The 19311-nt window shown below is 41.0% G+C and overlaps 1 protein-coding gene across 8 annotated transcripts in view; it reads left to right on the forward strand.

The window, feature by feature from the left end:
* Positions 1 to 19311, forward strand: part of LOC138738691 (X-linked retinitis pigmentosa GTPase regulator-like) — an 82705-nt gene that overhangs the window by 20055 nt on the left and 43339 nt on the right. For 7 of the 8 annotated variants that reach the window (XM_069889397.1, XM_069889394.1, XM_069889395.1 and 4 more), the window contains 6 exons: positions 4069 to 4227; positions 9853 to 10008; positions 12080 to 12204; positions 13595 to 13777; positions 14455 to 14644; positions 16850 to 16950. In XM_069889397.1, the coding sequence (XP_069745498.1) occupies positions 4069 to 4227; positions 9853 to 10008; positions 12080 to 12204; positions 13595 to 13777; positions 14455 to 14644; positions 16850 to 16950 (914 nt within the window). The remainder of the gene's footprint in view (positions 1 to 4068; positions 4228 to 9852; positions 10009 to 12079; positions 12205 to 13594; positions 13778 to 14454; positions 14645 to 16849; positions 16951 to 19311) is intronic. The other variant, XM_069889398.1, reaches the window with a different exon arrangement.

Genomic DNA, 19311 nt, shown 5'->3' on the forward strand with positions numbered 1-19311 from the left:
TAAAGGTTCCATTAGAATGTAACATGCATGAAATTCTTTAACTTTTGTCTACTGTAAGGCAGGCAGAGAGTCACCACTTTATCCAGCACTCCTCATAGAAACCTACAGCTCCAAGTAAAAATGGCGGCACTTCCAGAGCCCACTGTAACAGCAGCACTGCTGTGGTGCTAAACCAGGGAGAGTGAGGAGCAGAGATACAGCGCTCCCGCTTGGTGTACCCACCCAGTCAATTGCCGTCAGCTCGACACAGGCTTTGAACGGCCAATGATAGTTTTATTTAAAATCCCACGATGGCAGGGTCTGGACTAGGATGGCAGTGCCTGTGATTAGCTGCAGCCACGAGGGGCTGCAGACTCCAGGGGAGGACACCAGAAAATGGGGAGGTCACACCCTCCCTTCTGAGAAGGAGAAGCAGTAGCGACCTCCCAGACGACGGTGGCAGACCAGTGAGGGGGTTCTGTGGCTGGAAGACCCATGCATGTGGCGGGCTGCTGGCAACTCGAGGTGAGGAACCCAATGAGGTTGTGGGTTGCTGGAGACTGCTGTTGGGGGACTTGCACCAGGCTACGGACTACTGGAGACCGGCTTGAAACTGACTGAAGGGGGTATCAGACCTGGGATGCGAGAGGGAGCTGAAGGCATTGAAGGATTCCTGACCATTTCAGAGGTTCACATCTGGAGCTCGATTGCCAGTGTTTGGACTGGACTCTGCGGTTGTGGAGGCTGTGGGAGTGCTGGAGGTGAATCCATGGATATTCAGAGACTCTTTTGCTTCTCTTTGACTGTAAGAGGCACATCAGGTAATTTCTGCCAATGGCAAATCTGCCTGCCATACAGCAGGCAAAAGCAATTTCATGTAATATGACACTGTTTTATTACATGACAATAAATTGAATCTTGAATTGTTCTTCTCCCTGCTACTTTCCAATCTGAGTAATTCACTTTATACAGTCATTTGCAGAGAGTACATTAATTGTTCCAAGTTCTTGAATGGCATGTGTTAAAATTTCAAAATAAATGTAAAGAAACATCGAGTTTTACTGAGTTTCCAAATCAAGAGCAAAAAAAGCTTTAAATCTTTCTGAACTTTAGAAATATCTTTTTGTATCGTGTTGGATATTGGACGAAGTACTGTACATGATAATTTAATGGAGGGTCAAGGGAAGTGGTTTTGAGCTAAAGCTGTGTATTATCACTACATATGTGGACATTGACATAATTTTTGAAAGATGTAACAAAGGGAGGGATCAAAGGACAGTAGAGAAGAGTGCAGGCATATGATGCAATTCCATTGTTGATGATTGCTTGACCAGATCTTGTTAGAAGAGCATGCAACCAATGTGTCAGGTCTTATCCAGCAGGACAATGCTGGAGAGGAACTGGAAAAGGATAATTTGGTCAAAGGATAGAAAGGAAAGTAGAACATAAAATGCCATTCTTCTATGACTAATGGGGAAGTTTTTACCGAGTCCTATAAGGTGGGCATTGATTTATGAAATTAAAATTCATTCCACGACTTTGAAAATGAAAGGGAGGCTTGAGGTGATAGTTTGCAAAAATAGAAGCATCAAAGTTTGATTTTTGTTTTGAGAAGATGGCTGATAACAATAGAATGAAACTGCTCTGAGGATATAAAACATTAGCCATAACATGGTGGTCCAGAAATTAAATTAAATAGAAAAGTCAGCTGACATCTTCAGACTTCACTGTCTAACTCCAGATGCTCTGATTGCAGTGCAATACACAAAAGTACTGGATAAACTCGGCAGGTCACGCAGCATCTATGGGAAGCAAATGGTAACTAATGTTTCGAGCTTGAAAGATTCATCAAGGTATGAACAAAAAGTAGCCAGGCACCTGAATAAATAAGAAAGAAGAGAGGAAAGGACAGGTGGAGGAGTACAAGCTAACGGGTGGATATAGTGGGAGGGTAGAAGAGAAAATAAGCTGAGAACTGATCAGTGGAAGGGTAGATCTCATAATGGAGAGGGAAGGGTGGGAATGGGGAGCTGGAGGAAAGGAACAGGGATAGAGAAAGAGAGAGACCTGGAGGGAGGGTTTTAATGGAAAATTGATTTTATGTTGGTGTGCGACTGGTAGTGTTGAATTGAAATAGTTAGACACTGGGAGGTGCCTGTTATTGCAGTGAAGGTGCTCAACAAAATGATATCTCAGTCTACATCCAGTCTCCCCAATGTAGAGTCAGCCACAACAGGAGCAGCAGATGCAGTAGATGACTCCCATAGATTAACAAGTGAAGTGTTACTTCACTTGAAAGGACATTTGAGACCCTGAATGGTGTTGATGGAGGAGATGTGGGCACGTGTAACATTTCTTGCAGTCACCAAGGGGGCAATTAGTGGCAAGGGATGAGTGGTTGAGGGAGTCATGGAGGCAGCGTTCCCTGCAGAAAGTGAAGAGAGAAGGGGAAGGTGTGTCTGGTTGGGGTAGCATGTTGTAGGTGGTGGAAATTTTAGAGGAGATAATAGGTTGAATGGAGTGACTGATGGGATGGTAGGTGAGGACAAGGGGAATCCCATCCTTATTGCATCTTGGGGTGGAGGGGCCAGGGCAGATATGTGGGAAGAGGAGGATATGCAGATAAGGGTTGAGCTGATGGCAGTAGAGGGAAAGCCAAGTTTTTTGAAGAAGACATCTTGAATCTTCTGGAATGAAAGACCTCATCCTGGGAGCAGAATCAATGGAGGCAGAGGAATTAAGAGAATAGAATAGAATTTTTTACAGGTTTAATGGTGCAAAGGGGTGTAGTCAAGGTAACTGGGAGTGTAGGTTTGTAGAAAATATCTGTAGAGATTTGTCTACCAAGATTGATACAGTGATATCAAGAAATATAGCAGAGGAAGAGTTGAGAAGCCTTGCTTGCAGCATGGATTGCTCCATAAAGCCAACAAAAAGACATACATATCTGGGATCTATTTGACTGGGAGAAAGTGGGATGAGCAAAGGAGGTCAGAGTGAGAACAAGTTCTGCAAACGGAGGAGAGGGACTGATTGGATGTGTTGAGAAAAAAAGACTTTGAAACCTTCAATATGGGGGAATGGAGGTGCATAAAGATTGGAAGTCTATAGCAAAACTTAGATGGTCAAATCCAGGGAACTGGAAATTGTTAAAATGATGAGGGGCATGTGAGGTTCCATGGATGAAGATAGGAAAGGAATGAACCGGGGGGGGGGGGGGGTCAAAATGGAGTCAAGATAAGATGATACCTGTTTGGTGAAGCAGGAGCACATGGAAATAAAGGGTCTGTTGAGACAATTGGGCTTGGGTTGTGGCCCAGAAAGGAAGGTGGATAGCCATTATTTTTATGGGAAATGGGATAGAAGTACTAGATGCTGAACAGCTATGCTTTGTGAGGTGTCTGAGGAGATTTGGTATGTGACCAAAGACTCTTGTAAACTTCTCGAGGTATATACGTGGAGGTGAGGGGGTTGGAGGGTTATTGGCAGTGAGTGGGAGGCTTGAGCTAGTGGAGTTGTTCTAGTGAACCGGTGCGGACTCGAAAGTCCGACATGGCTTGTTTCCGCTCCGTAAATGGTAATATGGTAATATGGTTGCTTCATGGGCAAGATGGCTTAATTGGGAGGACATAGGAGAGAATGAGACATGGATAAAAGTTTGGAACTGGGACAACAATAAAATTTTGCCCAGATGGATTAATTTTTAATTTAGAGATACAGCGCAGGTAACAGGCCCTTCCAGCCCATGATCTCACACTGCCCAACTGCACTCGTGTGACCAATTAAACTAATAACCCTGTATGTCTTTGGAACATGGAAGAAACTGAAGCTCTTGGAGGAAACCCACGCAGACATGGGGAGAACATACAAACTCCTTACAGACAATGGCAGATTTGAACCCAAGTCACTGGTGGTGTAATAACGTGCTAACCACCATGCCGCCTGGTTAGAAGAAAGAAGGGAGACAGCAGAGCAGATAGTTCAATCCTTAGTAACAAAAAAGCTAACTGTTGTTTGTAGTTGTAACAATTAATATAATAGGGTCAGCTGTAACTGGATAACCACAAAACACTTATTACTTTTCCATAGGTGACGGGCAGCTGTACACATTTGGAGAATCTGATAATGGGAAACTAGGATTACCACTTGATCAGCCTACAAATAATCGGGTCCCACAGCCTGTTAATAATATTTCAGGAAAAGTCATCCAAGTTTCATGTGGAGGTGGTCACACTATTGTTCTCACAGGTATGATTGTTAAAAAATTGAGATAAAAATCTGTCAGATAAATTGTGCATCAACTTTCAAGCTTGCTTCAAATGTTACACCAGATGGATATATGAATAGGAAGGGCTGAGAAAGATATGGAACAAATATATACAATTGAGACTGGCCAAGGATTGTCACAGATAATTTGGGCTGAAGGGCCTGTTCCTTGTCAGTGTCTCTATTTCTCATTGACTGTCTCTCATTTTTATATTATAATATAGCAACTGTGTCACGGTGCGAAATGAAGAATGGGAAAATTATCAGACATAATGGAGTTGAAGTTAGTAAAAGTCATTTACTCAAACAGTCACCTGCAGCTTGTTAAAACCCCACGTGTTCCGATGACATCATTGCATTGTGACGTCATGACATCACTTGGAACCTCCCAAACCAGTTTGATTAAGCCTCCAGTGAGCCGCTACATGCCCCCACCTCCAGAACTGGCGATAGGAGGCTAAACCTCTAGTGCTATTATTGTCCACTGCTCTTGGGTGGTCATCTGCGCCTTCACATTGGGGGTCATGGCAAGGGCTGATCCTCATACGGCTTCTGTAAGGGGAGCCTATGTGCATGTCTGCTTACAAACACAAACTCAGACATTCATTCCTTTGGGATGAAGGGTGTCCTTGTTTCAAGTCTTGACATGGGAACTGGGGCCAATTTTCCAAGCCGCTTCTACAGTCTACCTAATACTTCAGTTGGTGGTACCTCCTGTCTGTGTGCTACGGGCACAAACTCCCCAGGTACAATGAGTGGGGCTCCATAAATCAACTTCACTGATGAGGAGTTGAAATCTTCCTTGGGTGCCGTTCTTATTCCCAGGAGGATCCAGGGCAGCTCGTCCGCCCAATCAAACCCCTGGAGGTGGGCCATCCGTGCAGCCTTCATGTGCTTATGGAACTGCTCACCAGGCCATTCAACTGTGGGTGGTAGGCTGATGTTTGGCGGAGCTGCATTCCCAGCAAGTCATGACAAAATGTCCCAGAGTGTGGAGGTAAACTGTGGGCCTTTGTCGGAGGTGACGTGTGTGGGCAGGCTGAACCAAGTTATCCAGGCAGAAATAAAAGCTCTGGTGCATGAATCAATCGATGAGTCCGTCATAGGAACTGCCTCCAGCCACCTAGTGAATCTGTTGATGGCTGTTAACAAGTACCTAGACCCTCGTGACATCGGAAGCAGGCCAATAATGTTGATAATGTGGTCAAATCTGCACTGCGGTGGTTGGAAAGGCTGAAGTGGCGCCTTCATGTGCCTTTGTACCTTTGCAGATTGGCAGTCTGTGCACGTCTTTGTCCAGTACGTCACCTGCTTTTTGAGTCCATGCCATACAAACTTGTTGGCTATCAGACGGACTGTTGCTCGAATGGAGGGGTGGGACAGTCCATGAATGGCATAGAAAATGCAAGGTTTCAACGCAGCAGGGACGATAAGGCGTGTCTGACCTGTGGAAACGTCATACAGGAGAGTGGTATCTTGCAGCCCAAAGACTACATCCTTGAGTTCCAGGCTCATGACGGCAGTTCTATAAGTGGGGAATTTGTCATCCTGGTGCTGAGCTTTGCCGAGCGCCATGTAGTCTACACCCGGAGAGAGGGCACGTACTGCTTGAACAGAGTGGGTCAGGGCATATGCCACCACATTTCTCTTACGAGATGTGTTTAATCCTGGTTGAAAACTTGGATACACAAGATAGGTGGCGTTGCTGGCGGGCTGACCAGGGATCTGATATCTTCGAGAAGGCGAACGTTAATGGTTGTGGTCAGTAAAAACCGTGAAGTCCCTGCTTTCCAAAAATAGCGAAAGTGTCTGACCGCTAGGTACAGCGCCAGCAGTTCCCTATCGAATGTGCTGCATTTCCTTTCCAGAGACTGGAGGTGCCTACTGAAAAACTCTAGAGGTTTCCATTGTCCATTGGTGTACTGTTCCAAGACCCTGCCTACTGCCGCATTGGACGTGCCTATCGTCAAGGCGGTTGGTGCATCCATTTGTGGGTGGACCAGCAATGTTGCTTTCGCTAGGACGTCTTTGGTCTGCTGGAATGCTACTGTCATCTTCTTTGCCCACTCTAGTTCTTTGGCATCGCTGGACATGAGGTCGAAGAGGGGTTTCATAATATGAGTTGCAGAGGGTAGAAAGCGACAATAGAAATTGGCCATTCCCACAAGTTCCTGGAGTCCTTTGATGGTAATCGGGCCTCGTAAATTTGAGGATGGCTTCCACATTGCTAGGCAATGGCAGATGCTGCAGGTGCTCTTTGTGAGAGTGGCTGGTGACAAGTATGTCATCCAAGAATATGAAAAGGAAGTCTATGCCATGCCCCACTGCATTCATCAGTTGCTGAAATGTTTGTGCAGCATTTTTGAGCCCAAAAGGCATTCTCAAAAATTTGAAGAGGCCAAATGATGTTATAATGGCGGTCTTGGGCACATCCTGTGAGGTTACAATTATTTGGTGGTACCCATGCACTGTCAGTTTTAAAAAAAATATCATGGCCCCATGAAGATTAGCTGTAAAGTCCTGTATATGGGCACAAGGTAGTGGTCTGCAGTGCCAGTAATCCCTGCAAGGTCTCCAGCCTCCCATAGCTCTGGACACAATTTGTAGCGGGGAAGCCCAAGGGCTATCAGACTTCCATATGATTCCAAGTTCTTCCATTTTGTCAGGTGGCAGGTGTCTGGCTCAGGCGTGTAGAGGAGGTCCTTGAGTGAGGATGTGGTGTGGGTGTGGCAGTGGAGAAACTCCACAAGAAGTATGGCAAATTCATTGTTTGAGCATTGCTTGGGTGGGTAGTTTGGCTTTTCTAAGGTGGAAAGTCTGGGACGTTGTGGTGTTCACCAACCGGCACCCTTTAAGTCAGCCATCAGTGAGTGGGCTCTGAGGAAGTCAACACCCAGCAATGGCCGGGACACAGCAGCAAGAATGAACTTCCATGTGAACTTATTGTTGTCGAATTGTAGGGATTATAGTCTGTGTGCCGTTTGTGCGAATTGAACTATTATTCACTGCAGTGAACGCCGGACCTGTGCTCCTGTTTCAGGTGTCAAAGCCCAAAGGAGGAAGGACACTAACTTCCGCACCGTGTCGACAAAAATTTGCACTGGGAGAGTTCGCCCCAGCCCTAGAGTAGGCTGTTATGGTGGCCAGTCGCCATAGCCATTAGCGATTGTGGCCTTGGTGTTTTCCCAGAAAAGTGCAAAAGAGTCGGCAGCAATGAGCTCCAGAACTCCAGTGTTGATGGTAAAAATACTAGGTGGTTGTCATGGAGACATGCTTGTCTGGGGGAACATGCATCCTCGTCGCCAGTACTTGTGGAGTTTTGGCCTTTGGGTGTGACGCAGCACTAATTTCTGTGGGCCTTACGCCTTGCTGTTTCGCGCACCACAGAATGTCTGCACGGACTGCCACTGTTCGAGAGTTATCAAAGTCCTCGTCAGCCAACATGAGGTGGATGTCTTCTGGCATATGCTCTAAAGAGCAAGTAAGGCCTATGGCATCTGCCAGTGCCAACATGTCGTTCTTTAACTCCAAAGGGGCGTGGTCTCCCATGCCATTGATATGGAGGAGCTGTACAGCTCGCTCACATTGTGAGAGATTGTAAATCCGGAGAGGAAGGGTTTTTAGGGCTTCGTACTTGCTGAGAGCTGGTGGGTCCTGAAGGAAAACCACTACTCGACCGGCCGTGTCCTGGTCGAGGGCACTTACTTCATTATAGTACTTAGTGGCATCCACTTCTTGCGAATGTGGAACTGTGCCTCAGCCTACCAGAACCAAACTTCAGGTTGAGTGGTCCAGAAGGCAGGCAGTTTGAGTGAAACTGCTGCATTGTCCACGATGGGTCCAAAATCCATTTGGTCCCGTCAGGGGTCACCAATGTAGCAATTATGTCGAAGTGCGAAATGAAGAACGAGAAAATGAACAGACATAGTTGAGTTGAAGTTCAGGCATAGTCGTTTACTCAAACAGTCACGTGCAGCGTTTTAAAACCCCGCCTGTTCCAAATGATGTCATCGCATTGTGACATTATGACATCACTTGGAACCTCCCGAGCCAGTTCAATTAAGCCTCCGATGAACCGCTACAATGACTAAAATTTTAGAATATAAATATTACAAATTTTAGAATATTACAGATAAATTATCTATTCTTTGTTGTTTCACCAAGCTTGCTTGCTTTTATGTTTCAAACTGTTTTTATAAATAATTCTCTTTCATTTAATTAGTCTTGGAATAATTAGTCTTGGGCACATGGGTCCAAGATATGTCTACCTCTTGGAAAAAAGTAATAGCCCTCATTATTCTCTCCCTTACAACAGTAAGCATGAATACTTTATAATGTGGAGAAATTCACATTTCAAAATTTGCTATTTTTTGTGAACTGCAAAATTGCTTCTTTCTTAAGCTGTTATTATGTAAATATTTCTTGTCAATCACATGCACCTAAAGGTAAATTTGATAAGTATATTATTCCTTTGCTTTTCATTTTAATTATTTTTTTGTAAAATTAGATTGTATTCTTTCAGCGAGATATGTTTTTCAACAATCTTTCCAATCACATACTATTTTAAGTATTCCCAATGTCACAGGTGCTCTATGATTAGTAAGGGATTGCTTAAAGTTAATTGGTTGTCAACCTTTTTCTTTCCACTCACATACCATTTTATGTATTTCCAATGTCACAAGTGCTCTGTGATTAGTAAGGGATTGCTTAAGGTGGCATGTGGGTGGAAAGGAAAAGTTGAAAACCACTGTTTTAATCGTAGCTAATTGACTCGTTATGTGTACAGTTTCATAACTCCAAAGGAAATGGTCCAATGACAACATTTCTCAAGCAAAATATTTTGGTAACAATTGGGTCTAGAGTAGTGATTCTCAACCTTCCCTTCCCAGTCATATACCACCTTAAGCAATCCCTTACTAATCACAGAGCACCGATGGCATAGGGATTACTTATTGATCAGCACCTGGATTATAGACCACCCCACACCTTCTATCCATGTATAAACCCCCTTTTTTCTTGAATGTAAAAATCGAAACCTGCATTCACTACTCTCTGCCTGAAGTTCCCCCAAATGTTACCTTTAAATATTTCACCCTTCACCCTTAACCCATATCTTCCCATTTTTGTCTCACTTATGACCTCTTTTTGTACTATGCCCTCTAGTTTTATTGCCTTCTCAAATTATAACATGTCACCTTTTTCAGCAGGAAATTTAATCTCTACTTAGTTGCTCATTTCAATAGATTCTTTAAAGTTTGTTAGTCCATTACCATTACCACCACCCTCACCCCCCCCCCCCCCCCAATAGGTCAAACATGTCTCCATGTTTTATGTTAGCTGCAGATTTGGAAATTGTGCCCTTTGCACTCAACTTTCAAGTCTCTATATAAGATAGTAAATTCTCTGCGCTACTTCAAATGACTTTCAAGTAAAAAAAAATTCCTATGCAAAATGGTACTGAAATCCTCTCTTTCTTGCCAAGGGCCACCGAGTTCCTTGATTTATTATTTGTTAAATGAACGGTAAAATTGGCAACATTTGTTTTTTTTTTAATATAATTTTTCTGAGTTGCTTCACTCCATATCCCTTGTTTGATCTTGTCTGCAGAGGAAGATGTGTATGCATTTGGCTTTGGACAATTTGGTCAATTAGGACATGGCACATTTATTTTTGAGTCTTCATTACCGAAGGTGGTAGAAAACCTGAAGAACAAAAATATACTATCTATTTCATGTGGGGAGAACCATACTGCAGTTGTGACAGGTATGTGATGTTGTTGAGTTGGTGCTCAAGGTTTTGTTCATGTTTACTTCTTCCATGTACAGTAAAATCCCTGTTATCCAAAATTCAAGCAACCAGCAAAAAAATTGTGGAAAATAAATAGGTAAAAAAATACAAAAGTTTAAAGTTGGCATCCCTTAGCAATTAGTTTTTCAATCACGCAACATGCAATCTCAAGCAACAGTAAAATACACTTGTCCGCCATCTACCAATCCCCATTGGATAACCAGTGGTTTTACTGTATAAAAATTCTATTGTCACTATGCATCTTATTCTGTTAATTTTGTATGTAAAATCTGTGATCATCAGATTTTTGCATTTCTTTATATTTGATCATCCAGTGAATTTTCTCCTGCTGGGTAATCATTATTTCTCAGTAATATAGCTTTGTGTAATGGCATTTTGAATCAACTTTTCAGTAAATTTCTATACTCCCATTTGATCTCCATTTTCAACCACATCTGATAGCTTTCTTTTAGGAATATATGTATTAGGAAAACACACCGATTACTCATTTTTATACTGTCACTATCTGAAATCTTATAATGAAGCGATTAGAAATTAGGAATTGAAAATTGAAGATTTGGGAGACTTCCCAGATGATTATTGCTAAGTAGGCATTAATTTTGTATTATTTGCTGGGATTACTCCAATGTGAATTCTCATCACTTTACCAACTAGTTCACTTTCCACTAGCCTGAAGTGCAGTTTAACTTTACAGCAGCAGTTTTTTTTTAATCAGTTTGATCAAGGACTTATAAGAACTTCATCCAATTTGACAATGCCTTCAATATACCTCAACATTGCAAAGTGTTTTTTCAAAAAAGTTGTCAAACAAAAAATGAACATTATTGCGAACAAGAGGAGTAGATGGTTAATAGCTCAGTCAAAAAAGTAGTATTTAAGAAAGCAAGATTAAGAGGTGCAGATAATTCCAGCCATGGGACCTTCACAGCTGGAGGCATAATCACCAATGAAAACAAATTTGGAGATGAGTAAGAAGCTTTTTTTTAAAGTGTGCACATGTTATAGTGGACCATTAATCTGGAAAAAGACCATAGAAATAGAGAAAGACCCCCAAGAGATTGGCATTGAACATGAGTAAAATACTCCTTAAGATTGTTGAGTAGTGTCAAACTACACTTTGCTAAGATATGTGGCAACAGATCATATAATGATTACATTTTTTTCATTGCTTTTATCTTCTGATCACCAGATTGGTTCTGAGGATAGAGATGTTTGTCCTTTGAGAAGAGATTAACCAATCTGTACCTATATTATTTAGAATTAGAAGAATGCGGTGTTCTTGAGAGATGCACATTTTTTGGGGGGCTTCAAAGTGTTAATACAGGAATAATATTGCTGAAATGTCTAGAATAATGAGGCAAGTATTCAGGACTGAGATGAAACAAAACTTCTTCATCTAGAGGGTAAAAAAATCTTTGAATTTCTCTCTCAAGAGGATCAGTCAGTAGGCTCTTTCAATTTGCCATGTAAAATGGGGTTAACCGGGCAATTTACTAGGTTGAAGACTATTTGAAAGGGCCGAACCAGACAAGCCCGGTCAAAATCCACCCGGGTCCCATACCTACCTCGGAGGTGGTCAGGAACCCAGTAAAACTTACGCAGGTGTTCTCCTCTGCGTGTTTGAAAGGGAAAATGGCTCACCCGGTTACTCTGGAACTTTAAACAGAAAGAACATCAGGAACAGGGGATTCCCTGTGGCTGCATGATGCGTCACTCACCACGTCATCACAGGGGCGGGATCCACCTTAATTGCCGGGTTGGCGATTTAACTGCTAGGTTAGGCTGCTATTTGAAAGGTGCAGGAGGCACACACGACCCAGTAATCTCACCTGAGGCCCAGGAGGGCTATCTGGGTGCTCCAACTTGGAAGCACCTACTAGATATATTGAAATAAAATACTTTGGATATAAAGCAAATCAGAGAAGCAAGAAAGTAGTGCCAAGATGAAAGATAAGCCAAGGTGTTGTGGAATAGCCTACTGTTGCTTTAATCGATATTATGTTTTTTATGTTTTTTTTATTGGTAGCTAATGGCCTTTTGTATACTTTTGGTGATGGGCGACATGGCAAGTTGGGACTTGGTGAAGAGAACTTTACCAATCAGTTCAAACCTACGCTTTGCACCAGATTTTTAAAGTTGGCAGTCCAATCAGTAAGTATTTTAAAACACTTGAATGTGGTCAATGGAATCTTATTGTCCAATTTTGAATGAAATGCCATATCATGTCTAAATGAACCGTGAAGGATTTTGTACTTTAAAGCTATAATTGTGCAAGGGGAAAGCAATTCAAGTTTTGCAACCTTGGGGTTGGTTCTATTGTTTTTTTTCCCCATAAACATTAGTTACGTTACGTGCAGTTTGATGTGAAGAAGCAAATGTGCCTCACAGAAATTGTTGATGAACATATATATTTTACTTTCCTGCACTGAATAAGCAGGTTTTACATTAGTAAAGTATACCATTAATGTTGCTTTTCTTTTGTTATCTTGTAGGTTATATATTGACTCTTGTCATATTAGGAGACCAACTAATATGTTTCTTTTATGCCCTGAAATGGGATATTGCAACAGAGTATGCCAAGAGATAGGGCAAGTTCTAATTAACTGCTGCCCATATAATGTACAATTCCTTTTTTTTTTACAAAACTGTGCTGGAGACAGTCAATTGAGTTTAATGGGCACAATAAAATTGAACTTCAAAACATGTAGCAGTTTCAATTAGGAGTTTGACAAGGTAAATGCAAAGAACACATGTCTCACCTTCGGCGAATCAAGAAGTAGAAAGCATTGTTTTGGAATGAAAGACCACCTGCTTAAGATGAAGATGAGGAAATATTTATTTAAAAATTTTATTTACAACACGGTAGAACCTGATTCTGGCCATTGAGACCTATGTCGCCCAATTACACCCAATAAACCTACAACCCTGTTGGAATTCTCTGTTCTTGAGAACTGCGGAGGTTGTATTATTGAATAGCTGAGATAGACACACGCTTGGTTTACAGAGGAGTCAAGGTTGACAGGAAACAGGCAGAAAGGTGGAATGTAGGCTAAGATCTCATTGAATTATGAGCAGGTTTGATGGACCACTTAGATTACTCCTTTCTTGTGTTCTTCGGTGACATAGATTAGGTGACAATGCACTCTTTTGCTGTGTGGAATATATATTTTTTATTTATTCTGAGCTAACTTGCTCTCCTCATTATTGTTAAGGTTTCTATTTTAGCTCACAAGTAGGTCTTGCTGCTAACAACGGGAATATAGTTTTGAATAAATTTATTTGCTGTTTTGTAGTTTTATGTTCATAGGATTTTACAGCAGAGCTTCCAAAGGCTTTGGAGCTACAGGTGACCTTTTATTTGGTTATTTCAATAGAAGAATCAAATATTTTGAGAACCAAATAGTAGGAACAGTGCTGCTATCCGTTTATCTTTCCCATTTCAGTAAAAATCACTATTAAGGCTGAGAATTTATAAAATTGTTTTCCAGATGTAGAGACTGACCCAAGTACTATTACTGCTGTTCCCTTATTTTTCTAATAGGTTGCCTGTGGAGGATGCCACATGCTTGTGCTTGCCACACCCAGGTCAGGAAATGTTGTGCTTGAAAGTGATGGTCTAAACAAGAACTACTTAACTGACCCTTACTCCACCACACTGGATGATACATCTAAAGCTAGCACATTCTATCGGACATTATCGGCACGTCTTAGGCGGCGAGAAAGGGTATAAAGAGGAACTGCATTTTTCATTCTACCAAATAAAAATTCCACCTTTCACGTTTTTTACTTTAGTAGCAAACTGTTTCCCAATGGTTGACGAATCCAAAACCAAGATTCAGTGCAGGATGTTTGGAACGATAGGGATGAGGCAGAAATCAAATGAAATTTGAAGTTATGTTGGCTAAGAAAATGGAATGAGATGATCAAGTCTATGAAGAATCACCATTTAACTAGGACTGATAGTGCGCAGGTTTTAGGCTGATATGAACTATTCAGGCCAAATGACCTGTTTCTGTATCAATATTTCTGATAGGGTTGGTGTTAATCCCTTTGTGGATCTGGGCTGTTTTGTTTCACAACTGAGACTCCTTACCTACTGTTTTGAATGTGAGTTTACATTAGCCAATGGAAGAATGCTAGTATGGATTAGAGTATCTCCTTGTTGAGTCTTGTCCTCCACTGCCTTCTGGGAAAAATAATAACTGAAAGGTGAACCTGATTTCAAGAGTTCCAAGGAGTTTCAACATAATAATGGAAGCGTGCACAGATTTTAGCTTCAAACTAGAGAAAATAAATTGATTACATAGTAGTTAAATAGTTTATTTGCATTTTTTTAGAGCGCTGCCCTTAATTCTAATTTGTCATGTAGAAAACCTTATTTACATGCAGTTTTGTTTTCAGGAAAGATCTCCAGAGCAGTTTGGTCAGATGCTACATACACTGCCTCCAATTGGAACTCATTTCAAAACATCTTCTTTGCCCATTAGTAGTAAGACAATTCCCAGAGAGAAAGACATTGAAAAAAATCTCATCGCCTCAAACCCAATGATTAATGTTCAAGACTATGAAGAATCACTGTTATCCAACAGAGGTAAGGCACTTATTTCAGATTTTTAACATCCTTTTGTTTGTAATTATAGCGAATTATTCTGTCTCTTCTATTTGTACCTCCTCCAGCATGATCTTGATCGTTTGCTTCTTGATCCAGTGCCATCCACTTTTGCCATGTATTATTATCCCTTTTGTATTTTTAAAATATGGTATCTTCAACCTGATCGTAGATCTTCCCTTTTGTTCATTCCTTCTCTACCTATTTATTCTGAAGCTTCCGAAAAACTGGTAGAGTCTTTAACAGCTTTGACAGAAGCCAGGGATGTGCATTCAACTTTGTCTCCTTTGACATGGTCTCAGGGTATGACCTTAACAGTACTCTATCCGTGGCTTACTAGGTAATGAAGTCTTACTGTGGATTGGTATGCCTGTATCTGACCCACATAAGTACTGGGAGGGAGGCAGAATAAGGATAGTAGTGAACTGAGTGGTGGGCAGAACACAGCTTAATTTGCTCTCATAGAAAGATTTGTTATTTATATCAGCACTTAAACCTATTTTTTTTTAACCATTTCTAAATGTTTAAATATTAATGTTTAAAGTAGATTTTCAAACCAGTTTTGTACTCTTCTGGATCTGGATGTTGTTTTGATCCTTTTAATGATGTTCAGTGAAAGATGTTTTATAGTTTGCATCACACCACTAAAAACTTACGAGATATAATTTTAAGGTGAAAAGGGAAGATTTTAAAAGGGACCTGAAGGGCAACTTATTGCCATGCAGAGGGTTTTGTGCATATAGAATGAGTTGTCAGAGGAAGTTGTCAGGGACAGACATAAAAACCACACTTAAAAGATATTTGGGCAGTTACATGTACAGGGAAGGGTTCGGGAGAAATGAGAGAAGACTAGCTGACTTAGGCAACTTGGTTGGCATGGATGAGTTGAGCCAAAGGACCTGTTTCCCTGCTGTACAGATCTATTAATCTAACACATTTTGACTTTTTTTCCCATAAGGTAGAGTGACTGCAAAGTTCCTGAATAATTTAAAAAAGAGAGCTATAAACCCAAGAATTAGAGAGAGAGAGATTGAACCAGGTCAAAATTAATTCATATGTTGATATTAAGAAAAGTTTGGCATTGTTACTCAAAGTCATGAAGAGCTTTAATAAAATATTTTAAAATACATCCAAAATTGACAGAACCGTTGGTAATCAGTGCGTGCAGGTAAAATAGAATCGATTAAAGAGCCAGGGTAACTCCAGAACAACACAAGCAGTTATTGTGATCTGGAATGCACTTACTTATAAATAACTTTCAAAAGATAATTGAATCAATTATTGAAAAGGAGAATTTGGAGGGCAACTGGAAAAGTGGATAGAAATGTAACCATTATGTAGCCAAATGAAAATGCCACATGTAAAATAATTTAAAAAGCTGTCTTTTTTTTTAAATTTTTTATTTTTCACACCATAAATCACATTAGCCATGCTGTCTTAAGTTTCTGTATCAGGTAGCGGGGACAAGGTTTTTCCTGGGTGAATTATTAACGGGAGAATCTGCTGACTCTTCAGGATTTTACTCTTGCTTGATCTTGCTGTGTCCTAATAATTTCTCTCAAACAATGTTGCCAACAAACATTAAGATCTAAAAATTCTGAATTAATAGTGATATTAAAAATCACTGAGGTAATATGGTGATGAACAGAACTACTATAGTTCGAAACCAGTTTTTTACAGATCATTCAGTCATTAAAACAAGCACAAACATTAAACTGTGAATTACTAAGATTTATTATTTTGTTTAATTTTGTGGTGCATTTTTAAAAATGCTAACTAAGCGAAGGTTAGATTAAATTCATGTGAGGAGATTATTCTAGTAGAATTTAACTGAAATAGAATTGTACAATACAGAAACAAGCCCTTTGGCCCATGATGTCTGGTAAACCATGATGCCAATTAAAATGCACAGCTGTCTGCTCGTGATTCCCTTCTTGTTCTTGTGTCTGTATACATGCCTATTGGATGTTGCTATCACATCTGCTTCTACCACTTCTCCTGCAATACATCCTATGTTCCTACCACTCTCTGTGTTCACTTGCCCTCAGTCTCTGATATTCCAGAGAATGCAATCTGTTTGTCTCTTTGTAGCTCATGGCTGGTCATTCAGAATAGCAAGTTGCAATGCACATGCATTTTATTTATTTATATTAAATGTTAATTACATTCATACAATTATTTCCAAAGGCACAGAGATTGAAGATGCTGAGAAAAGTTTAGCTGAAGAGGAGTCTGAAGAAGAAGAAAGCGATAAAGGTCTTGGTGACACAATTGATCCACTAAACATGGTAGGGTAAAATAATGAAAAGGGTAAGAATACATAATGGACGTATATTGTAAAAATCTGGTGAATAATAGAGTAAGGGATAGATTTTGGTGGGTTGTATAAGAAGGCCACCTCTTTTACAGTTGTAAATTACTGAATTAGTTTGAGAAATTAAGAACATAGAAATAGAGACAATTAAGGTGGATATTGAGAAGATCCTAAGTTTACCTTGCACCTTGGTTAGCTCATCTTTGAATTGTATTGTGTAATTCTGTAAATACAACTTGAAGAACATACATAATTGATTTACAGGAATTGATGAAATTCAGTTGGAAAAGTAGAAATGAAGGAGGGGAATTGCTTGCTTTTAAAATTATGTGGCGGGATGGTTGTGTAAATCTAGTGTTCTATAATGATAAAGATTGCTAAACAACATTGGTCTTCTGTAAACATATACTTCATTGTGTAAATTGATAGATTGGTTAATCTGTAAAAACATCATATTCTTTATAATTATACAAATACTTTGCAAATGAAAAGTTATTGAGAAATTGAATTCCGTCAGGGACTGCAAGAGTGGGTTGTGCAGGAGAAAAGAAGCATTTAAAAAGTAGCGGGAGAGCGAGAATGGGCTGTTCAGGAGAGGAGAGGCATTTAAAAAGCAGCATGAGAGGTAGGAGCTTGTTTCAAGCTGCCCCCATTGGCCTATTAGCTATATTCAATACAAAGAAAGCAAGCTTAAACAGAGGGCTAGTGTGTGAGTGGCCCAGGGTACATGGGGATCAAGAGGCTTTGGTGAGCAGAGGCTAAGCACAACAGGTAAGGTCAGACAAGATTTTGGCATAGCTCGGGCAGTGGAATGCTTGGTTTGGAGGATGTGAGATATCTGGGATAACACAATTGCACCTGAAAAAGATTCATCCAGCTGCAGCTTCTTACAGACTGAGTTAGTGAACTGGAGCTGGAAGAACTCCAGATCATTCAGGAGGCAGAGAGAGTAATAGACAGAAGCTATAGAGAGACATTCACACCTTAAAGGCAGGAGGCAGGTAACTGGGTGACTATTAGGAGAGGGAAGGGATACAGGCAGTCAGTGTAGAGCACCCATGTTACCATTCCCCAAAATGATCAATATACAGTTCTGGATATTGTTTGGTGGGGGTGGGGAAATGATCCACCAGGGACAAATCATAGTGGACAGGTCTCAAACACATAGTCTTACCCTTTGGCTAAGAAGTGAAGGGGAAAGAAGAGGAGAGTTACAGTGTTTGGGAGTTTCGATGGGTGAATAGATAGGAGGCCTTGTGAACAAGATTGAAACTCTCAGGTGCCAGGGTCAGGGACATCTCAGATTGAGTCCACAACATTCTCAAGTGGGAGAGAGAGCAGCCAGATGTTGTGGTCCACTTTAGTACCAATGACATAGATATGAGTAGGGACGAGGTTCTGAAGAGGGAATATAGGGAGTAAGGAAGGAAGCTGAGAAGCAGGACCTCAAGGGTGGTAATCTCAGGACTGCTGCCTGTGCCACATGCCAGTGAGGGTAAGAATAGGAATTTGTGGCAGATGAATGCTTGGCTGAAGAGTTGGTGGAAGGGGCAGGAGTTCAGATTTGCAGATCATAGAGATCTATTCTGGTGAAAGTATGACCTGTACAAAAAAGGCGGGCTGCACTGAACTCGAGAGGGACCAATATCTTGTGGGCATGTTAGCTAGAACTATTTGGGAGAATTGAAATGAGTTGCCAAGGGATGGGAACCAGAATGTGAGGGCAGAAAATAGAGCAGAGGTGGAAAGTTTTATGCAATGTATTGGTGAGGAAAGCAGGCAGAGGAGGAAGCATAAATGAGGTCAGTTGGAGGGGTTTGAAATGTGTCTAATTCAATGCAAAGAGTATTAGGAATAAAGGAAATGAACTTAGAGCAAGGATCAGTATGTAGAATTACATTGTTGCCATTACAAAGACACGGTGGATGCAAGGGCAGGATTGGCTGATACTTAGGTTTGGATGTTTTAAAAGGGATAAGATAGGATGGGGAGTGAAAGAGGGGGAGGGTAGTAGCATTACTGGTCATGGATAGTATCATAGCTGCAGAAAGGGAGGGCACTGTAGAGGGAGTGTGTACTGAGTTAGTGTGGGTGGAACTCAGAAAGAGGAAAGGAGCAATCACTTTTTTGGAATTAGTATGTAGGCCCCCAAATTGCCCTCAGGGCATTGAGGATTAGATTTGTAGGCAGATTTTGGAATGGAGTAGAAATTACAGGGTTGTTGTTATGGGCGTCTTCAATTTTCCATATATTGACTGGCACCTCCTTACTACAAGAGGGAGGAGAGGCCATACTGGATCTAGTACCAGGTAATGTTACTGGTCAGGTGCTAGAA

This window comes from Narcine bancroftii, chromosome 7 (genome assembly GCF_036971445.1).
Source record: "Narcine bancroftii isolate sNarBan1 chromosome 7, sNarBan1.hap1, whole genome shotgun sequence".
In the NCBI taxonomy this organism is placed as follows: Eukaryota; Metazoa; Chordata; class Chondrichthyes; order Torpediniformes; family Narcinidae; genus Narcine; species Narcine bancroftii.